The sequence below is a fragment of the Amborella trichopoda genome, chromosome 3 (genome assembly GCF_054954075.1).
Source record: "Amborella trichopoda isolate Santa Cruz 75 chromosome 3, AtrichopodaSantaCruz75HAP2 v2.0, whole genome shotgun sequence".
Lineage (NCBI taxonomy): Eukaryota > Viridiplantae > Streptophyta > Magnoliopsida > Amborellales > Amborellaceae > Amborella > Amborella trichopoda.
The window spans coordinates 29,896,248-29,915,645 of NC_142338.1; the positions used below are offsets into that span (position 1 = coordinate 29,896,248).

At 37.3% G+C, this 19,398-nt stretch overlaps 1 protein-coding gene across 1 annotated transcript; it reads right to left on the reverse strand.

The window, feature by feature from the left end:
* Positions 1 to 2,114: 2,114 nt before the first annotated feature.
* LOC18430642 (uncharacterized) lies at positions 2,115 to 4,464 on the reverse strand. Its single transcript, XM_006840791.3, has 3 exons — positions 3,527 to 4,464; positions 3,291 to 3,420; positions 2,115 to 3,203 (listed from the first exon to the last, which is right to left on the reverse strand). Exons 1-3 carry the CDS (start codon positions 3,660 to 3,662, stop codon positions 2,408 to 2,410), a joined length of 1,062 nt encoding a protein of 353 aa, XP_006840854.1. The 5' UTR covers positions 3,663 to 4,464; the 3' UTR covers positions 2,115 to 2,407.
* Between the last annotated feature and the right edge of the window lie 14,934 nt (positions 4,465 to 19,398).

The following is a 19,398-nucleotide window of genomic DNA, read 5'->3' on the forward strand; positions in this document are numbered from 1 at the left end:
TCCCTTATCTAAGACATTTTGGTTGGAAACTTCAACATAATTAAAGATAAATTTCATTAGATAAAAAAGTAAAGTTCCATAAAATACAATAAAGCGGAAGAAATTGAGGAATACAAGCTCCATAAATTCCAAGTCATTTGTGTTTAGTTCTCAGAAAACGGACAACTTAGCCTCTGAACTAATAAAAAAAACTAAAAGATACCTTTTGATAGGCATCATAAAATATCCAACCCATCCTAAAAATGTACCCCAAATAAAACCAACTATAAACTCATTTTTTATTTTATTTTATGTTATTTGATGCTTAATTTAAAAAGAAAAAAAAAGAAATACTCCATTTTGTATTTATTTTCAGGTGAAAACGACTCCAAACTCTAGAACAAAAAACATGACCATGCCCACCCTACTTCTTTAGGGCTGATTACATCTCAACAAAGTTCAAAATAATAATAATAATAATAATAATAATAATAATAATAATAATAATAATAATAATAATAATAATAATAATAATAATAATAACTTTAAAACTAGCATGCATTGTTTTTCTTGGGGTAATTCAGGAAAAGACAGGCTCTATCCATTTTTTCAAGCAGTTTAAAAATTAGGGAAAATGACCTCTATCCCCTTTTTTGAAATTTCCATCCCTATTAGCCCTTTGAGTTCACCAATCTCTTGTACCCCCTCAAGGTTAAAACTTTGGGACCGTTTGCCCCCCAAGTGTATTTTTTTTTGTTTCTTTTACAAATTTGATCTTTTTGTTTTATAAAATACCAAACCCATACATTAGTCAATTTTTTTTTTTTTGTGACTTGATATACAAAATTCATTGATGTTAATAATAATGATTATTATTATTATAATAATTGTAATAACAACAACAATATACTTATTATTAAATAGTTCGTCTCTTATAGGTATTTTAATAAATTTTTTTAATAAATCAATAAATAGATAGTACTAAAGATCTTGATTAATCATTTTCCAAGTACAAAAGATATTGATGCAATTGCAAAATACGTCATAATATTAAAGAAAAAATCATTTTCTTTTCAAGTCTAAATTTTTAGAGTGGGGTCTACAGATGTAAGATTGTTTTGGGTAGCAGAAGAGAAAAGGGAAGGAAGTTGACAAATTAATAGATTTGACATTTTTCAAAATAAAAAGATCAAATTTGTTAAAGAACAAAAAAAAATATAAGTCAGGAGTTAATGGTCCCAAAGTTTTAAATTTGAAGGTGTACAAGGGATTTTGGTGAACCAAAATAGCTAATACGGATGGAAATTCTGAGAAAGGGGATAGAGGTCATTTTCCCTAAAAATTGGTATTTGAAAGATGATGTTAAGTGGGTGATTGTCAATATAAATGAAAATCACATATTGGTGAGTAGGATGTGAGGTGCTACCATCCTCGTGCCCTTTCCTAAATTTAAGATTGCCATGTGGGTTAACATTTTCTCTCTAGACTAGAGAGAGAAAATATCAATCTCGAATGGACTTGAGTTAAAACCAGTGCTCGTAAAATCAAATCGAAAGGATTAACCGGACATGGGCCATAAGCGGTTTAACCGGCCTAACTGATAAACTGGCCAATTCAACCGTTTTAACCGAGCAGGTCCCAGGAGGCCAAAACATTGTTGAAAAAAATAAAAAAAAATCTACTAAAATACAAAAAACATATAAAGAATAATTAAACAAAACACATTCAAGTGAAGTTGAAAATTAATGAAAAATGGATTTTAAAAGTAAGTATTAATGATGAAAATAATTTTTAATATTTACCATAATCTAAAAACTATTAAAAAATATATTATAAATTAAATTTTTTACTTTTAAGATTTTATAGATAATTTTTTAAATTTTTATTTTTAAAATATCAACCGATCACCAAAACCGACCCCGGTGGTTATCGGTTTGTTCGGGCGGCTATTCAAACAATGGTTGAAACTTTGACGAACGACCGACAAGCTTATAAACTTAAAAGTAACAGTGGCCAGAAACGACCGACAGAGCATCTTAAGAGACAAAATGTCAAATGAAAAAAACATGCGACGTCAAATCCACGACCATCCCATCACATAAAAGTGAAACCATATCAAAGAAAAACGGCAAATCTTTCCACCTCATCCAACCCAATTCTTCATTCAAACTCAATTCTCTCTCTCTCTCTACACAAATTCTATATCTTTGGGAGAAAAAAAAAGCAGAATACATGCCACTCATTTACATTAGGGCTAAAAAACCCAAGCCCACTTCATATCTCTCTTCCAAATTCTTTTATTCAATTCAATGGCGGTAAGAACCCCAGAAAAAGAAATGAAATAGAGAAAAATGTGTTCACTGTTCAAAATAAATCTGATCAATATTTGCATATAAAAGATCCACAAAAAAAAAGAAATTCTAGTGTGCTAAATCTGTTCAAAGAGATCGAATTTGGGATCGGTTTGATCTTCTGATAAACTGCTGTAGTCATCTGAGCACTGCAACTTCTGCCATGAATTCAGATTCTCAGAGAATGATAATTCAAAGTATTCAGGCCATTTGAAGCCCTCAAAATGCATGTTTTCGCTCTGAAAATCCTTATTTCCTCCATTGCTACTGGAACTGCTACTGTTACTGTAGGTTAATCTACCATTATCGCAGCGCTGATCGATCCCTTTAGTGCAGGTCCATGAACCCGATGGAGTAACAAATTTGTCTAATTTGCCTGAGAAGTTGTCCTCAATTACCATGGAGGTACTTTTTTCACAGTAATTTGATTCAGTAACAGGCAAAAATCCGGAATCCTCTCTCACCTCAGCTTGGATTTGATGAGAGAGAACAAAATCTCTGTGAAACAATGGAACCCAATTCGAATATGGGTCAGTTACAGAGTGAGGATTGACATTGAGGCAGTTTGCAGAGATGGAGATAGGTGTTTCTGAAATGGTTTTTTTTGAAAGAGATAGTGAGGGTGGGTTGGGGTTATTTGTGAAGGAATTTATCGGCAATTGCGAGGTTTCGGTCATGGAAATACTCTGAAGCTTCTGGTTTTGTTGGTTCTTGGTGAGGACCTGGTTTTCAGAGGGGTCATTTGTGGTTAATGTCTTGTGAGTGTTGGGGTCAATTCCTTGTTGGATTAACTTCTTCTTTAGGCATGAATTCCACAGGTTCTTGATCTCATTGTCGGTTCTTCCAGGTAGCTGAGCCGCTATCTGAGACCACCTGAAATTCCCCAATTATCAAGAGAGAGAAAATGTATTATCATGCTCCATTTCTCACTCAAATACCTGACTGAATCTCTCTCTCTACCTGTTTCCAAGAACTGCATGAAGACTGATGATGATGTTTTCTTCTTGGTGTGAGAAGGAGCCTCTCTTAAGGTCAGGCCTTAGGTAATTGATCCATCTCAATCTGCAACTCTTTCCACACCTCTGTAAACCTACATGCATTCAGAATATTAAAAGATTAATTGAGCTAGAGCCACAAACGCAAGTTATATAATGAAGAGAAAGAGAAAGAGAAAGAGAAAGAGAGAGAGAGAGTACCCGCTTGTTTGGGCACTGAGCTCCAGCAACCAATGCCAAACTGCGTGATGTGTTTCATGAGTTTCTCATCCTCCTGTGGTGACCACAGTCCTTTCCTTAGCTTTTGCTTATTATAAGTACTCGAAGGCCTTCCCATTCTCTCGCCAAAAAGTCGTCGAATTCGGGCCAAAATTGCCAAGTTTGGGCAAAAATTCTTAGGGGCACTCGATGGTTTTTTTTTTTTTCACCGGAGAATGACCCAACAATAGGCACCAAAGAACTGGTGTTTTTGAGGCCACACACGATATCCGACCATTGTTGGAGAAGTAACACTCTTATGTTATCTTTCAGAGAGAGATTATTTAAAAAATATGAAGAAATCGCTCAGTATTTGAAAAAAAGTAAAAACATTTGGCCAGAAAGGGTCAAAATCACTGAGGAAACGCTCTCAGAACAGAGAGAAATGAGAATTGCTATGAATTCATGGAAAGAGTAGAGTAAGAATTGTGATGCATTGTATTGTGCCAATCAACAGCTTTCAGTGAAAATATTGACGGAACCCATCTGAGATATTGATATAATTCAATCGAATATGCCGAGAACGAAGAGATTCGGAGCTGTGATCTGGTCTGAGCGAGGGAATTAATAGTTTTTCCGTTAATTTGAGGAGAGAATTATGCTTAAGATTCAAGTTAGAAGGGAGAGAAAGAAGGGTTGTTTAGAAGACACAGGAAGGTGAAGCAATCAATTGGGTTCTACGCAAAAATGTTATTGAAATGCATTGGCATGGATTGGGTTCTAAGCCATCTCTTATGCCTAGAGACCAAAACCAGCTTAAATCCCAAGTCTACAAAGAAAAAGGAAAAAAGAAAGTGAAAAAGAAAAGCCAAAGGAAAAGTTAGAGAGAGAGAGAGTGAATAGTTCGTTTAAGAGAGAGATAGTAGTGTGTTTGGGGATATGAGGAATGATCACAAGATTAAATAATAAATATTTTTTGAATAATCCAAACAAACGTCTCTGAGAATTATACCAGGCTTTTTTAGTCATTTCTCTACTCATCTGAAGCACCTATTTCAGATTCCTTTACTGAATATTTTTAGTACGAAAATACCGAATTACTGTTCCCAGTTGCCGTCCTTTTTAAGAAGAGTAAGGTTATAAAAGGGTGAACCTTATACTATTTAAGGTGCGCTTCAAAACTATGCAAAATGCAGTTTTGGTGCCACAAATCTATTGTTGCCTCCAATCATGAATTTTAAAAGTTCCAAAAATGGTAAACGAGCTAGCAAGTTTATAAACACTTGAAAAATCTTGAAAATGGATAGTCCAATTAATGTATTAGAAGATGAACTATTTATAAGACTAGAAATCCCCTTTTTTCTCATGTCTATTAATCTGGAGGTCGACATAAGAAAGCCAAAAGCACTTAAAACTTCCAATTACAAATCCATATTGCTCGAAAATTATCAATACTATAGCACTTTCTTTATTCCACTAACCGTAAAGACTATGAGTATTTCTCTTCACTAATATTCCTCAAAAGAGTTATTTGTGGGATGGCAGATCTAGAGTTGCAAGAACTCAAAAGCATTTCTTTCTTTCTTTTTTTTGTTTTTTTTTTTTAAATTGTCACATAATGAATTAAAGTTTCAGTCCAAAATAATCCCATGCTTTTGATGTGGCTAGATAGGCCATCTTATTAGGTGTTCATTCTAGCCACAAAATCCTTCTCCTAAACTGAGGCCCTCCATAAAAAAAACAGTCGCTAGGCCCAAGCAAGGGTTTCAAAAATGATGGTTTGGTGTGGGAATTGAACAGGCTGATCCAGATCCTACTAAATATCAAGAACCAGACAATTATGTGATAAAACTGGTCGGTTCTATCAAAGAACTGATCTCACTTTATTTTTTGAATATTTTAATTTTTTTATTTCTTAAAATTTTAATTATTTTTTCGCTGCTAGTCCGGACTCACTTTATTTTTTAAATATTTTATTTTTTTTATTTCCAAAATTTTTTAATTATTTTTTCGCTGCTTATCCGGACCGATTTTCCACAGGGACAATCTAGGTCACTAAATCGTGGTTCATAACCTTAGGCCCAACTGTTTTACTCACTCTAACCAAATTCTTCCAAGAATGAATATTTATATGACCCCATCGCTGCCGACGGATTCCCAAAGTACTTTAGTTTTTCAAACTAAAAGATTTTATACTCCTGCTGGAGTACATTATAAATTTACTACCTCGGACAAAATCAATTAACTTTAGGATGCTATCTTTTGAAGGTGTAACCTCTTCAAGCCCTAATAACATAGTTCATTAATTGCACTCTTTATGCATATGAAAAAAAAAAAAAAAAAAGAAACTAAAAAATGAGTATAGACCATCCAATTTATCAATGAGCCAGATCTAAGTGCTAGACAATTCAAATTTCAAAAATTTTTATTTAAAAATAATTACCTAATAATTCTTAATTGGCTTCCACAGTTTTATATTGAAAAATTCTTCCGAGTGTGAAATCTGACTGAGGGAATAACTGTACACCATGCTCCCACCGGAGAATAACACACGTGCTCCTCTTTTTAATGTTGAATTAATTGAGAATCCCTCACTAAAAATCGATCACTTTATGTGGACATTGTCTATCCCTCTTTGTCTCTCTAAGCTGTACATTTTCTACGAGTCTCTCTCTTTATTGTTGGCTTGTAAGCTTACTTTTCAATTAAAAACTCAATTTTCAATTAAAACCTCAATGATTGGATCGGTTGTATTCACTCGTGTGACCGACAGGAAAAACAGATGTATAATATGTGTTTTCTTAGGAAACACTCCATCAATTGGAAGCATGGCTTTCACATGTCCCTCCCTCCGTCCCCAGCTACTCAACAAATTTATACGATGCTTTTCCTTTATTTCTTTACTAAAAATTGTGTCATGCGAGTTGGACTGCATTTCTACACATGCGGTCCAGAAAGTGTAAAGCATCCATCTAAAAAATGGATGTAACTAGGTGTTCCATCTTAAAACAATGAAAACTAACGGTCCAAATGTTTTCTTTCTAGAATTATTATTTCTAATTTTTAAAATTTATTTATTTATTTAGATTAATGATCTCCATATTAAAGATTGCAGGTATTTAAAAATTAAGTCTTAAAATCCATCTCAAAAATAGATTTATTAAGAGGCCTGCATTTCTACATATGCCGGCTTGGCTGCATAGAAACCAGATCCTTTCTTTATTTTATATATCTCTCTATTCCCCGCATTTATTTACAATATTTTGTTTTGTTTATTCTGCATGTGAAGTGATATAACAACCCAGCTTCAATCACGCATGGGTGGCCTTGAAACAAGCCCAATTATGATAATCATGTCCTTGATGCCCATTCCTATTCACGAAAAAACACACACGCACACTCTCTATTTTTGAAGAGTTTGTCTCAAGGATACGCTATTTCTATTACTCTGCGATTAACGCTCTCACTTCGGTTATTTGCATCTTTATTTCAAAGAAATAAAAGTTGGAACTTGGGAGTGCGTATGGCTGATAGGGGTGGCAATGTGGTTGCGTCTGTGTTGGACATGACCCAATTAGGTATGTAGTGAAATTAAATCAAATTAAATGACTAGAGTTAGATGCGGATATATAGCTCGCAGATGTTGAACAAAATTCGTTTATTTGCATTGATCATTCGAGGGGCCTACTCAAGACTTACTTAAACTGCTACTCAACAAAAAATGAGGACTTTAGTTTCCATTTATCGGGATAGAGGTAGGCAAAAGAGTGATTTTTGTCGTTTGTGGATTGCTCGAATAAATGCAGCAACTCACAAGAATGGGGTATCCTATAGTCGATTAATAAACGATTTGTAAAAGAGGCAGTTGCTTCTTAATCGTAAAATACCTGCACAAATAGCTAGATACAATCTAAATTCCCTTTATATGATTTCCAATTAAATCATAAAATAAAGGGATTAAATGGAATCCATCCTCCGAAATCGGAATGGAAGGATTCCAACAGAATCTCTTGGATATTTCCTCTAGGAAGGATAGAGTAGAAATTAACAAGATAAAATCAAGAAAAAAGTATAAATAAAAAGAAATTCAAATCAAATTAAATTAAATCAAATTGGGGTGTGTCCAACCCATAATTGTGATCAATCAAATATAGCAAAGCATATCTCTACATAGAGATATGCAAGAACAAACCTATTTATTGGAAACATTCCTCTCATGAATTCTACGGGAACCTTTGTAGTAAATGGAATATACAAGATTATGATCAATCAAATATTACAAAGCCTTGATATTTATTACAGTTCAGAATTGGAACATAACAGGATTTCTACTTATACTGGCACCATAATATTAGATTGTAGAGGAAGATCACAATTAGAGATTGATAGAAAAGCAAGGATATGGGCTCGTGTGAGCAGGAAACAAAAAAATTCTATTCTAGTTCTACCATCAACTATGGGTTCGAATCTAAGAGAAATTCTAAACAATGTTTGTTACCTTGAAATTTTATTGTATTTCCTGAATGAGAAAGAGAAAAAGAAAATTGGTCAAAGGAGAGATGAATACTATATGGTAATGGTAGCAGCATGAAATTCTTTGGCCTTGAATCAAGATATTCTTTGGCCTTGAATCAAGATATTCAAGACATCCAGGTCTTTCCAGCTCGATACCGCCAAGAATTTGTGACTATTGCATGGGAACATATTGATCTTAGAAGCAATTATCCCCTCCTCTATTTTTCTATTAGAGCTTTCCTCATTCCTTTTATCGAACATAATGATGCGAATCGAGCTTTAATGAGTTCTAATATGCAACGTCAAGCAGTTCCGCTTTCTCCATCCGAGAAATGCATTGTTGGAACTGGGTTGGAGTGCCAAGTGGCTTTAGATTCGGGGGGTTTAGCTATATCCTAACACAAGGGAAAGATCATTTATACCGATACTGAAAATATCCTTTTATCAAGGAATAGAGGCACTATAAGTATTCCATTGCTTAAGTTTCAGTGTTTCAACAAAAATACTTATATGCATCAACAACCTCAGGTTCATCAGGATAAATATGTTAAAAAGGGACAAATCTTGGTAGATGGTGGGGCTATAGCTTGTGGGGAACTCGCTTAGGAAAGAAATGTATTAGTAGTTCATATGTCATGGGAAGGCTCCAATTTATCCCGAGGACAAACCGTATTAGATGAATGTTTCCAATAAATACAGTTGAGTTCATTTTTAGTTTAGGTTCATATTAATTCTATAAAATAAGGAGTCTTTATGTCACATTACCTAGTACCTCCTTTCAAAAAAATATGACGTCTCGGGGCTTTACTTGGACTAACTAGTAAAAGACCTAGATCTCAAAGTGATCTTAGAAACCAATCCCGTTCTGGAAAAATATCTCAATATCGTATTCATCTAGAAGAAAAACCAAAATTGTGTTTTCATTAAGGTTTGATAGAGAGACAATTACTTAGATATGTTCATATCGCCGGAAAAGCCGAAGGGTCACCAGGACATGTTTTACTACAACTACTCGAGATGCATTTGGATAACATTATTTTTCGATTGGGTATAGCTTCGACCATTCCTGGAGCCCGACAATTAGTTAACCAAACACATATTATAGTTAATGGTCGTCTAGTAGATATACCAAGTTATCGCTGCAAACCCATAGATTTTGTTACTACGAGGGAGAAAGAAAGATATCGAGCTCTGATTCAAAATCATATGAATTTATCCCCTAACAAGGAGTTTCCAAAACATTTGACTCTTTTCTTGTTGCAGTATAAAGTATTAGTAAATCAAATAATAAATAGTAAATGGATCGGTTTAAAAATCAATGAATTGTTAGTCGTATAGTATTATTCCCAAATCCCAATGTAGGTGGATTTGGTTAGGAGGATGCAGAAATAGTACTTCAAGATCCATTACGTATCCAAGGTCTTTTTTTCTTTTCAGCATCTGTTATTCTGGCACAAATCTTTTTGGTTCTTGAAAAGAAACAGTTTGAGAAGGTCCAATTGGCTGAAATAAATTTCTAGATCTACGAATTCCTCTACATCGAGTTGGTAAAAAGAGCCGAATTACGATGCAATCATGTATGATTAAAAAAAAATCATGAAAAACCTTTTGCTTGTTTATACTATTTTTTCTTTTTCTGCGGGATATTGAGAATTACTTGTATTCCACTATCTCATTACCATTATTAGGAACAGTATTCCGGAAGAAGGTGATTAGGTTCAATCAAAATAGGAATGTTGTAACTATGTTGGGTCTCTTGCCTTCCACATTGTAAACGCTATGTAATGTAGCACTACTTTATTTCTATTCTATTATACCCAATAGTGTACCCATTAGGCGGTAAAGGAGGAGGATATAAGGGATAAATGAAAAGAACAAGTGATTCTAAGAATCATTATTGGTCTCCCTAATCTTCTATGAAATCAATCTTCTGATCCTTCGTTATGTCGAAATAATTTGTGTCGAAATAATAATGATTCTTGATCCTGTTCGTTAAATATTAAAGGCAGGTTTATCGGAACCCCTTTGGATTCATAAGAAAAAAAGTATTGAACAGACAAAAGGGGGAGTAACTTATTGAAATGATCAAATAGAACCTCTTCAATGAATTTCTAAAAAGAAAAAAAAAGCTCTTTCAACCAAAAGGTTGATTATGAATGTCTCAGGTTAGAAAAACAGAAATCCTGGATTTGTGTGCATATCAAAATCGATTATCTCATGACAGTTTAAACTTTCTTTCGACTTTTCCTTATAGATAGTAAAATTCTAGTATAGGCATGATTTAATGATTTCCAAGGTTCTGAAGAAATTCATATTGTGTCATATCTAAAATTCAATCTCATCGATATTATCAATCTCATACGTATCATACTAAATCCCATCAATCCAATCAGCTTTCAATAAATACAAGATGTTTAAGTCGTATGAGTAAAGAGTTCTATTCATTGATAAGAAAAAGTGAACAATGATTGGATTGATGGAAAAATTGAATCCTAGGTCATGAATAGTGATTTGATTGATGATGAAGAAAGAATATTCTGATTTAGTTCTCCTCCTTAATGACAGAAGAAAGGATTGATCAAATTATATGAAGTCTAACTCATAGTGATCCATTCTCAAATAATGACTCTGGCTATTAAATGATTAAACAACAGGGATCAATTTACTTACGATATTTAGTCGAAATTCATAAAAAGTATCTAATGAATTTTGAGTTCAATAGATTCTGTTTAGCAGAAAGACTAATATTCCTTACTCATTATCAGACAATCACTTATTGACAAACCTTGTGTGGGGCTAATAGTTCTCTTTTCCCATCGCATGAAAAACTCTTTTCGCTCTGCTTAGGCCTATCCCCTTCTAAAGGTATTTTAGTGATAGGTTCTATAGGAACTGAACACTCCTATTTGGTCAAATACCTAGCGACAAACTGCTACCTTCCTTCCATTACAGTATCTCCAAACAAGTTCCTAAATGACAAGCCTAAAGGTTATCTTATTGATGATAGTGAAGATATCAATCTTGATGGTAGTGGCGATGTCGATATTGGTAATGACCTTGATGCAGAGCTGCTAACTATGATGTATGTGCTAACGATGAATGTGCTAACTATGTATATGGCGCCGAAAATGGACCGGTTTGATAACACCGCTCAGTTCGAATTAGCAAATCAATGTCTCCTTGCATAATATGGATTCCAAACATTCATGATCTATTTGTGAATGAGTCGAATTACTTATCCCTCAGTCTATTAGTGAACCACTTCTCTAGAGATTGTGAAAGATGTTCCCCTAGAAATATTCATGTTATTGATTTGACTCATATTCCCCAAAAAGTGGATGCCGCTCTAGTAGCGCTGAATAAATCATATACATGAATTAAGATACAAAGGTTTCTTATTCCACAACAACACAAGCTCTTTTTTCGTTATTTCATATACTAGGGGATTTCACATGGAAAAGAAGATGTTCCATGCTAATGGATTCGGGTCCATAACCAAGAGATCCAATGCATGAGATCTTGTAGCACTTACCAATTGGGCCCTATCAATTAGTATTACACAGAAGAAATCAATTATAGACACAAATACAATTAGATCAACTCTTGATAGACAAACTTGGGATTTGTGATCCCAAGTAAGATCCGTTCAGGATCATGGGATCCTTTTCTATCAGATAGGAATGTCCTTTGCACAAAATGTACTTCTAAGTAATTGCTCCATAGATCTTATATCACCCATATGTGACTCGGATCTGGGTTGGGAGATTTAAAAATAAAAAATTATGATAATATTTGAGTATTGAGTTTCTAAGCGCTTAATGTAGTTGTTTAAAAATTCAATGATTTTGTATAAGGGTCACAATGAACTGGGCATAGGCAAGGCCATCCTTAGCCTTGGCCCAACCTTGTCCCCAGAGGCTAGCCTAGGTGTAGCCCTGGCCTTGTTAGGGATGGGCCATCCAAAAAACAAATGAAGAAAAAAATAAAATAAAGAGTGTGACCTTGCTGAACCATGCCATCGCTGGCCCCTGCTCGATCCTTCTACCATAGTTTCTGACCCAAGCCTGATTTTTTTTTAGAGCCGGGCCGGCAGAGGATATCTACTGCGAATCTTGCAATGGAACAACATCAATTGTTGCTGTCACAATCCCAATTATCCAAATAATCTATGTCTACTTTGTCAAAAAAAACTATTTCAACATCTTGGTTAATAAATTATGGTTCTTCTCGCCACATGAGGCCCATGAGTCTATTCTTGTTGACTGTAATTGCTAGGCTGAGAAGTCATATCTACAAAATTTGGTGTCCAAAATTTTTTTCTGAGGCTTTTACGCGAGGGAGAATATACTGGCTAAGACATGTAATATTTTGACAAGCAAAGAGTAAAGTACCAAGTCCCATGATCTTAAGGCCTAACACACATGCATAGTTTGTTAAGTGGTTTTTGTGCATGTACATGTTATACATCATTTTTGATGTATTTGCATCCCTGAGGCGAATAAGGAGAGAGTCAGTAGTAACTTGGTCTTGCCGGTCCCCAAGACACTGTCTGACCATGGGGACACTGTAGCAATCAGTCTAATAGCGGGAGACCTTTGAAGAAGTGTCAGAATAGCCTCAAATTGCATGAGAGGGTAATTTTTGATATCCTAAGGATACTCACAAAGTTTCATTGTGTTTTGACAAGTTTTGAGATGATCAAGATGAAACTCAATTTGCAAATCCAGTTCCTATCATGCTGAAAATACATCCTATAACTATACCTCCATTTTCTGGATCTCAAAAAAGTATCAGACCACTGCCATTGGATCCATAACATCAAAGAAAACTCAGGTACCAAATTTCAGCTCAATCAGACCTTTCGGAACCATTTTAAGCTTAAGTTACCATAATATGGTGGGTTTTACACAATTGCGGTGCTGCCTCGGTGAACCAATTTTCATTTATGGAAATTGTGTTTGCTCATTTCTTGAAGATTTTCAAATGCTCATAACGTGTTCATTTTGGGTCCAATTAAACTCAAATTTCGATACAAGCTAGATCTCGATGATAAGCTCATTTTGACATATGGCACGCATCATGGTGTTACCCGAAAAGAGATAATTATTAGAGAAAATATGGGCTTGAAACATGAAAATTCAGATTTTAAAAGAAGAACATCCAATTCTTTGAGAGGCCATAGCTCAAGATCTCGATGTTAGATTGTCGCAAGTATGAGTCTGCTGCGGCCGTGCTTCGAAGAGCTACAATCTGAGATAATATTTGTTAGGATTGGAGGCCGGATGAAACTGAATTTTGAGGTCGAAGATGACATACTTTTTCGGTCTTCGAAACCCCATTTTCCAACGACTTCCCAAAATTGGAACATGCTCAAACGAAGACCAAAATGGACGAAATTTATCACATAATGATCGTGATAGTATCCTCTTCAACTTGTGATCAAAATGAAGACTCAGAACATCATAGATCCTACTGGATCGGTGGTCGATGAATCATAATTTTATTGAACTTGGCCTGATTTTGGGTTCTTCCTTAAAAATCCATTTCAAGACGAACAAAGGGTATCAAAATGTACATAATAGTTTAAGTATTGATCCTACGACATTTGATCACTTGAATTGCCACCATAAGTATCTAAAAAAACTCTCAAGGCCTAACAATGGCAAGAGGCCCCTCATGGAGGGATGGTTTTGCCATTTGTTGAAAAGTACTAAAGGGTATTTTGGTCATTTGGTCTAAAAAAAGGATTAATATTTTAATTCATAAAATGTATATATTTTGACAATTTTGGTTGTTTTTTTAGGAATCCGCCCTTGTTTTTGGGTGGCCCTGTATAAGGAACTCAAGTCATTTGTAATACTCTCTCCCTTTGGTCATTTGTTCTAAAAACGAGATTAATATTTTAATTCATAAAATGTATATTTTTTGACAATTTTGGTTGTTTTTTAGGAATCCACCCTTGTTTTTGGGTGGCCCTATATAAGGAACTAAAGTCATTTGTAATACTCTCTCTCTCTCTCTCTCTCTCTCTCTCTCTCTCTTTCTCTCTCTCTCTCTCTCTTTCTTTAGAGTGTTGGAAATTAATGAGAAAATCTTGAGAATTCTAAGAGCTTAAGCTTGTTCTTTTGCTTTGCTTTCAAATTCAAGACTCAAGATGAAAGGAGAGAGAAATATTTCTTAGAGATAGAAAATACCCTTAGGAACCCTTCACTCCCTAAAACCCCAAAGTCCCAACTCCTTTAGGAATCCCAACTCCTAATCCCATACACCCTATAATTCCTAACTTCCAAATACCATAGGACTCTTAGCTCCCAATCCTACGCCATACACCCTATATCCTAGCCTACAACATATACAATAATGTAACATACACCATAGCATCTTATACACCTTAGCTAACATATACCTTAGCCTATCCTATACACCTTAATTAGCTTATACCTTCCTATACACCGTACCTTGACCCCACCTAATTAAGCTAGACACCTAGATCTTAGACCCTAACCTTGACCGAAGACTAATGCCTCTCTCTCATGTGAATGTAAAGGGATCAATGAAGGTGCACCTAGGATCAAGCTCATTCTAAGTCCTCTCTCTCTTTCTCCCTCTCTTTCTTTATCGTTCTTCTTTCTCTTTCTCTCTCTTCTTCTTCTCTATTTATTTTTGTCTTCTTTCCCTCTCTCTCCTCCTCTGCTCAAACCCACGGCAGATCCGAGTCCTCTCCTTTCTCTCTCTCTCTCTGTTTATATATCTATATATATATATATATATCTATTTCTCTCTGTCTCTCTTCCAAACTCAAATCCGCTGTTTGAGGGTACTTTTCAAAACTTGTATCCCTGGTTCAAATAAGGAGAGAGCAATTTGTGATCTAAGTCCGCAAGTGCCAAAATGCATGTGGACTACGGAAGACGTAGGTGAATAAGCCCTGATCCAGAGTGAAATTTCTGACAGTCTCTAATGGCCCAAGAATTCTAAAAAACATGGCTAAGGGTCTCCTAAGAACACTTGCCAAGTTTCTTCGCGATCCGACAAGTTGAAGGCAGTGCAGATGTAAAAACAGTTTTTGAAATTTGACCTCTAGCGTGCTGAAAATGGACCTTATAACTATATCCCTATCACCAGAGCATGAAATGATCATGATACCATTGCCATTAGATCCGTAACATCCGAAAACCCCCATGGATCATGTTTCGGTTTGATCGGACGTTTATGGACTAAGTAATGGCCAAATAACCCAAAACGGGTAGGTCACACACTATTCTGGTGTACCTTCAGTGAACCAGTTTCTATTAATGGAAACTGCGTTTTTCAACTTAGGGCTGAACTTTGGATGCTCGTATCTTCCTCATCTTTGGTCGGAATGAGCCCAAATTTTGAGAGCATGTACGTTTTATCGGCTCGATAGATTTGATATATGGCACGCCCTACAACGTGGCCTGAGCAGTGAGAAAACCTAGAGAGAAGAACGTGATTCAAAGTGAAGTTACAGAATTTCCAGCAAGCGTGCTTCTTGATCGAGTAGCCACATCACGATGCTCACACCTCGGATCGACCTGAAACCAGATCCGTTGTGACCACAACGTCAAGGGATTCACCTGACCCAAACCTCGCCTGTGATGGACGGTTAGATTCGCCACACCATAGGGATAAAATTACTGTACTTTTTGGCAACTGGAATGAAAATTCTGGCAAAAATACATAATTAGGAAAACGGTCATTCGGGCACCAAATGGAGCCACGTTCGTTGGCAAATGTTTATGACGACATGCTTGTCATTATGCATTGAAAAAATCAAGGAAAAACAGTAGGAAACGAGTGTAATCTTGTATCAAAGATTACACGTTTCTCATGTTTTTCCCATGTCATGATCGTGGCTTAACATCCCGATCCACTGCTCGAGATGCATACCAAAACGACCGTCTCCCCACGTCGATCAAGAAAGCAATATTCTTTTGACCAGATAGAGACCGGAAAGGCCGCGAATGGGCCATGTAAGATCGTAAGAGCTACATGGGCATGATAGAGACTAAATCAGAATTTCAAGAATTGTGGGCAAGGGGCAAAATCATCATTTTGCCCCGATTTTCATAATTTTACTTAAATCATTTTAATGTCAGTTTTAGTCAATTAGGTCAACTATTGAGCATCCACTTATGTTTGGATGACTTCCCTATATATACACATGATGTAAACATGAAAATGACCCTTTTGATTAATAAATAAATTTTGTCTTCTAATCAATCTTTGAGTCATGTTTTTCCCTTCTTGGAGAGAGAAAGAGAGGAGAGAGAAAACTTTGGTTGGTACCCTTGAGACCCATTGAGGTAACTTTCGCTCTCGTCTTCTTTGTCTCTCTCTTCTTTCTCTCTTCTATTTCTCTCTTTTCTTCTCTTCTCATTTTCTCTCTTCTTTCTATCTCTTCTTTTTCACTCTCCTTTTCTCTTTCCCTCTTCTCTTCTCTTTCTCTCTCTTCTCTCTTTCTCTCTTCTTATTTTCTCTTTCTTCTTTCTCTCTCTTCTATCTTTCTATTTCTTTTCTCTTTTCTTTTCCTTTCTCTCTCAACCGGGATGAAGCCTAAGCCCTTTCCTGAATGGTGGGTTCAGCTGTCGCCCCGGTGTGTCTTCCTTTCTCTCTCTGGTCTTCTCTCACTGACTGAGACGGCAGCCCGAGCCCTTTCTTAAGTGGCGGGCTCAGCCGCCGTCTTCGTCATCTCTCTTCTCTTGGACGACAGTCATACCTGCCCTCCTAAACTTCTTCTTCTCTCTCTCTTCTTCTCTCACTTCTTTAAGATGGAAAGTTCTGTTGTTGTCCCAAACTCTCTCTCCTCTCACCTCTTTAGAACGGTAGGGTCTGCTGCCGTCCCAAACTCTCTCACTCGCCTGGGACAGTAAGGTCTACCTGTCGTCCCCAACTCTTCTTCTTCTCTCTTTTCTCTCTCTACCCGTCATTCCCAACTCTTCTTCTTCTCTCCTTTTCATTCTCTCTCTCTCTTCTTTTCTCTTTCTTCCTCTTTCTCTTCTCTCTCTTCTCTTCTTCTCTGTTCCTTCTCTCTCTTCCACTCTCACTCTTATTTCACCCTCTCTTCTCCTTCTTTGAAGGGCTAAGTGAAAACCAGACTAGCCTCATTCTTTTCTCTTCTCTCTTTTGGAAGGATTTGCGAAAGCCAAGTGAACATTCATCCTCTTTTATCTCTACTTTCTTCTCTCTCTCTCTAAAGAGCTAGGTGAAAATCAAACTAGCCTTCATCTCTCTTTTCTCTCTCTACCTTCTTCTCTCTCTCTCTCTGAAGAGCTCGGTGAATGAAACTAACCTTTGTTTCTCTTTTCTCTCTACTTTCTTCTATCTCTCTCTCAAAAGGACTAGGTGAAAACTAAACTAGCCTTCATCTCTCTTTTTCTCTCTCATTCGTTCTCTTTTCTTCTCTTCTCTAAAGGACTAAGTGAAAACAAAACTAGCTTTCCTCTCTCTTTTCTCTCTCTCATTCTTTCTCTTTTCTTCTCTTACTAGGTGAAAACAAAACTAGTCTTCGTTTATCTTTTCTCTCTTTACTTTTCCTCTCTTTTTCTGAAGAACTAAGTGAAAGCCAAACTATTCTTCGTTTCTCTTTTCTCTCTCTATTCTCTTTTCATTCTGTCTCTTATCTCTTTTCTTCCCTCTCTCATTCTCTCCATCTCACCCCCTTTCCCTCATTCCCTACTAAGGAACGCTGTCTGAGTCCCCTGTTGAGAAGACGCAGAAGGCGATCCCATTGACGCAGACTCAATGGCACCATTCCCTCATTTTTCCTTTGAATGTACATACTTGTGTGCATTCACCCAAAGACAAGGTGGGGTCTTCTGACCCACTTGTCTGTACTTTTAATGTGTGTGTGTGGATGCAAGAAAGAAGAAATGGGTTAAGGGAGGCTATTCCTACACGGCCTCATGCTAGGGGGTATTCCTCGTGATCTAAGAGGGCGCCCAGGCGAGCTGCTCGAGTGCGTCACGAACCTATGTGAGGTAAGTCCCGCCTCACGACCAAATTACTCTCTCACCAGTTGGTATTCCTGCCAACATCCTCTTTAGCGGTTTCAAGAGAGCAATCTCCGATCTCGAGTTCGATGTGAACCCAGAGCCACGGCACCAGGTCATCCCGACCTGGAGGTGAGATCGAAGCACGTAACCAGCTTGGTGACTCCACTAGGGATACGTACCCCATCGTCAGATCGTTCTTGCTTGTCCTTCCTTTCTTTTGTTCATGCTTTCTAACACACACACATGTCGTCGAGGTTGTTCAACCCCTTTATCCGAGTGGGGGATTTTCTAATCCCCGCACTTATGAGTCTCCTCGGGAATAGGTTCCACGAACCTCATTCTCGACCTTCTTTCTGAGTGTTGACCCAGTGTCACACTCCCAAGTCCTCATCGGAATTAGTGTGAGGAGGGACCTAAAAGTCCCTCACACCTGATCTCCTAGCATTGGCAGACCCTCCACCAATGCACCTTGCATGGGTGGCACAGTAGCTACTACACATCATATGCACCCTGTTACTTGCCGACCCCACTGCTTAGGGCAGCCAAAAGGCCATCCTTTCCGTTTCTGCAACTAGCAGTCCATCTGCCATTGCTCCTGCGGGTTGTCGTAAGGCCACCCCCCACTCTCTATCACATCGAGTCCTTGTAACAAGAGGCTCGACACACCTAGGAGGAGGCCCTAAATTCACCACCTCCCACACACTTACCGAAGCTTGTGGTCCATCTACTCGAGCCACACCTCGACGCAACCCTCAGGTTGCCTCGAACCACTATCAGAGTTCGAGTCTTCTTGGACTCAACCTTGTACACCTTTTGCATATGCATCGCACTGCTCGAGGCAGCCATGTTGTTGTGCCTACCTGAGCACACGAGAGACGACCCCCTCGTCGTCCCTCTCTGAACATATCTGCACACTTTGTGAGAGGTGGTCATAAGGCCATTCCCTCATGCACACATGCTCACGGTACTCGGCCTCCTAAGGCCATACCTTCTAATTAGCGCCCGGATCGACCCCCAAGTCACCCGGAATCCTTCTTCGAGGGGTGCACACGCGCCACCCCCACAGACTGTCCCGAGCTCCCGATCGAAAGGTCATTAGCGGACGTATCGTCCCCCGTTCGTCCCTTCTCCTCTGGTCGAAGCACTCAAGACCTAGTACTTGAAGGTCTTCCCTAAGAGTACCTTCTTCAGACTCGTCTTGCCATTGGAGCTCAGAAAAGAGCTCGGGCCAAGACACCCTTTGGTGATGAGGTCCTCCATCCCCCATCTCTCCCGAAGCCAAGATAGAAGCCCAAACTAACTACTGTTCTTAGCCCGCATCCCTTGCCTCACCTCATGGAGACA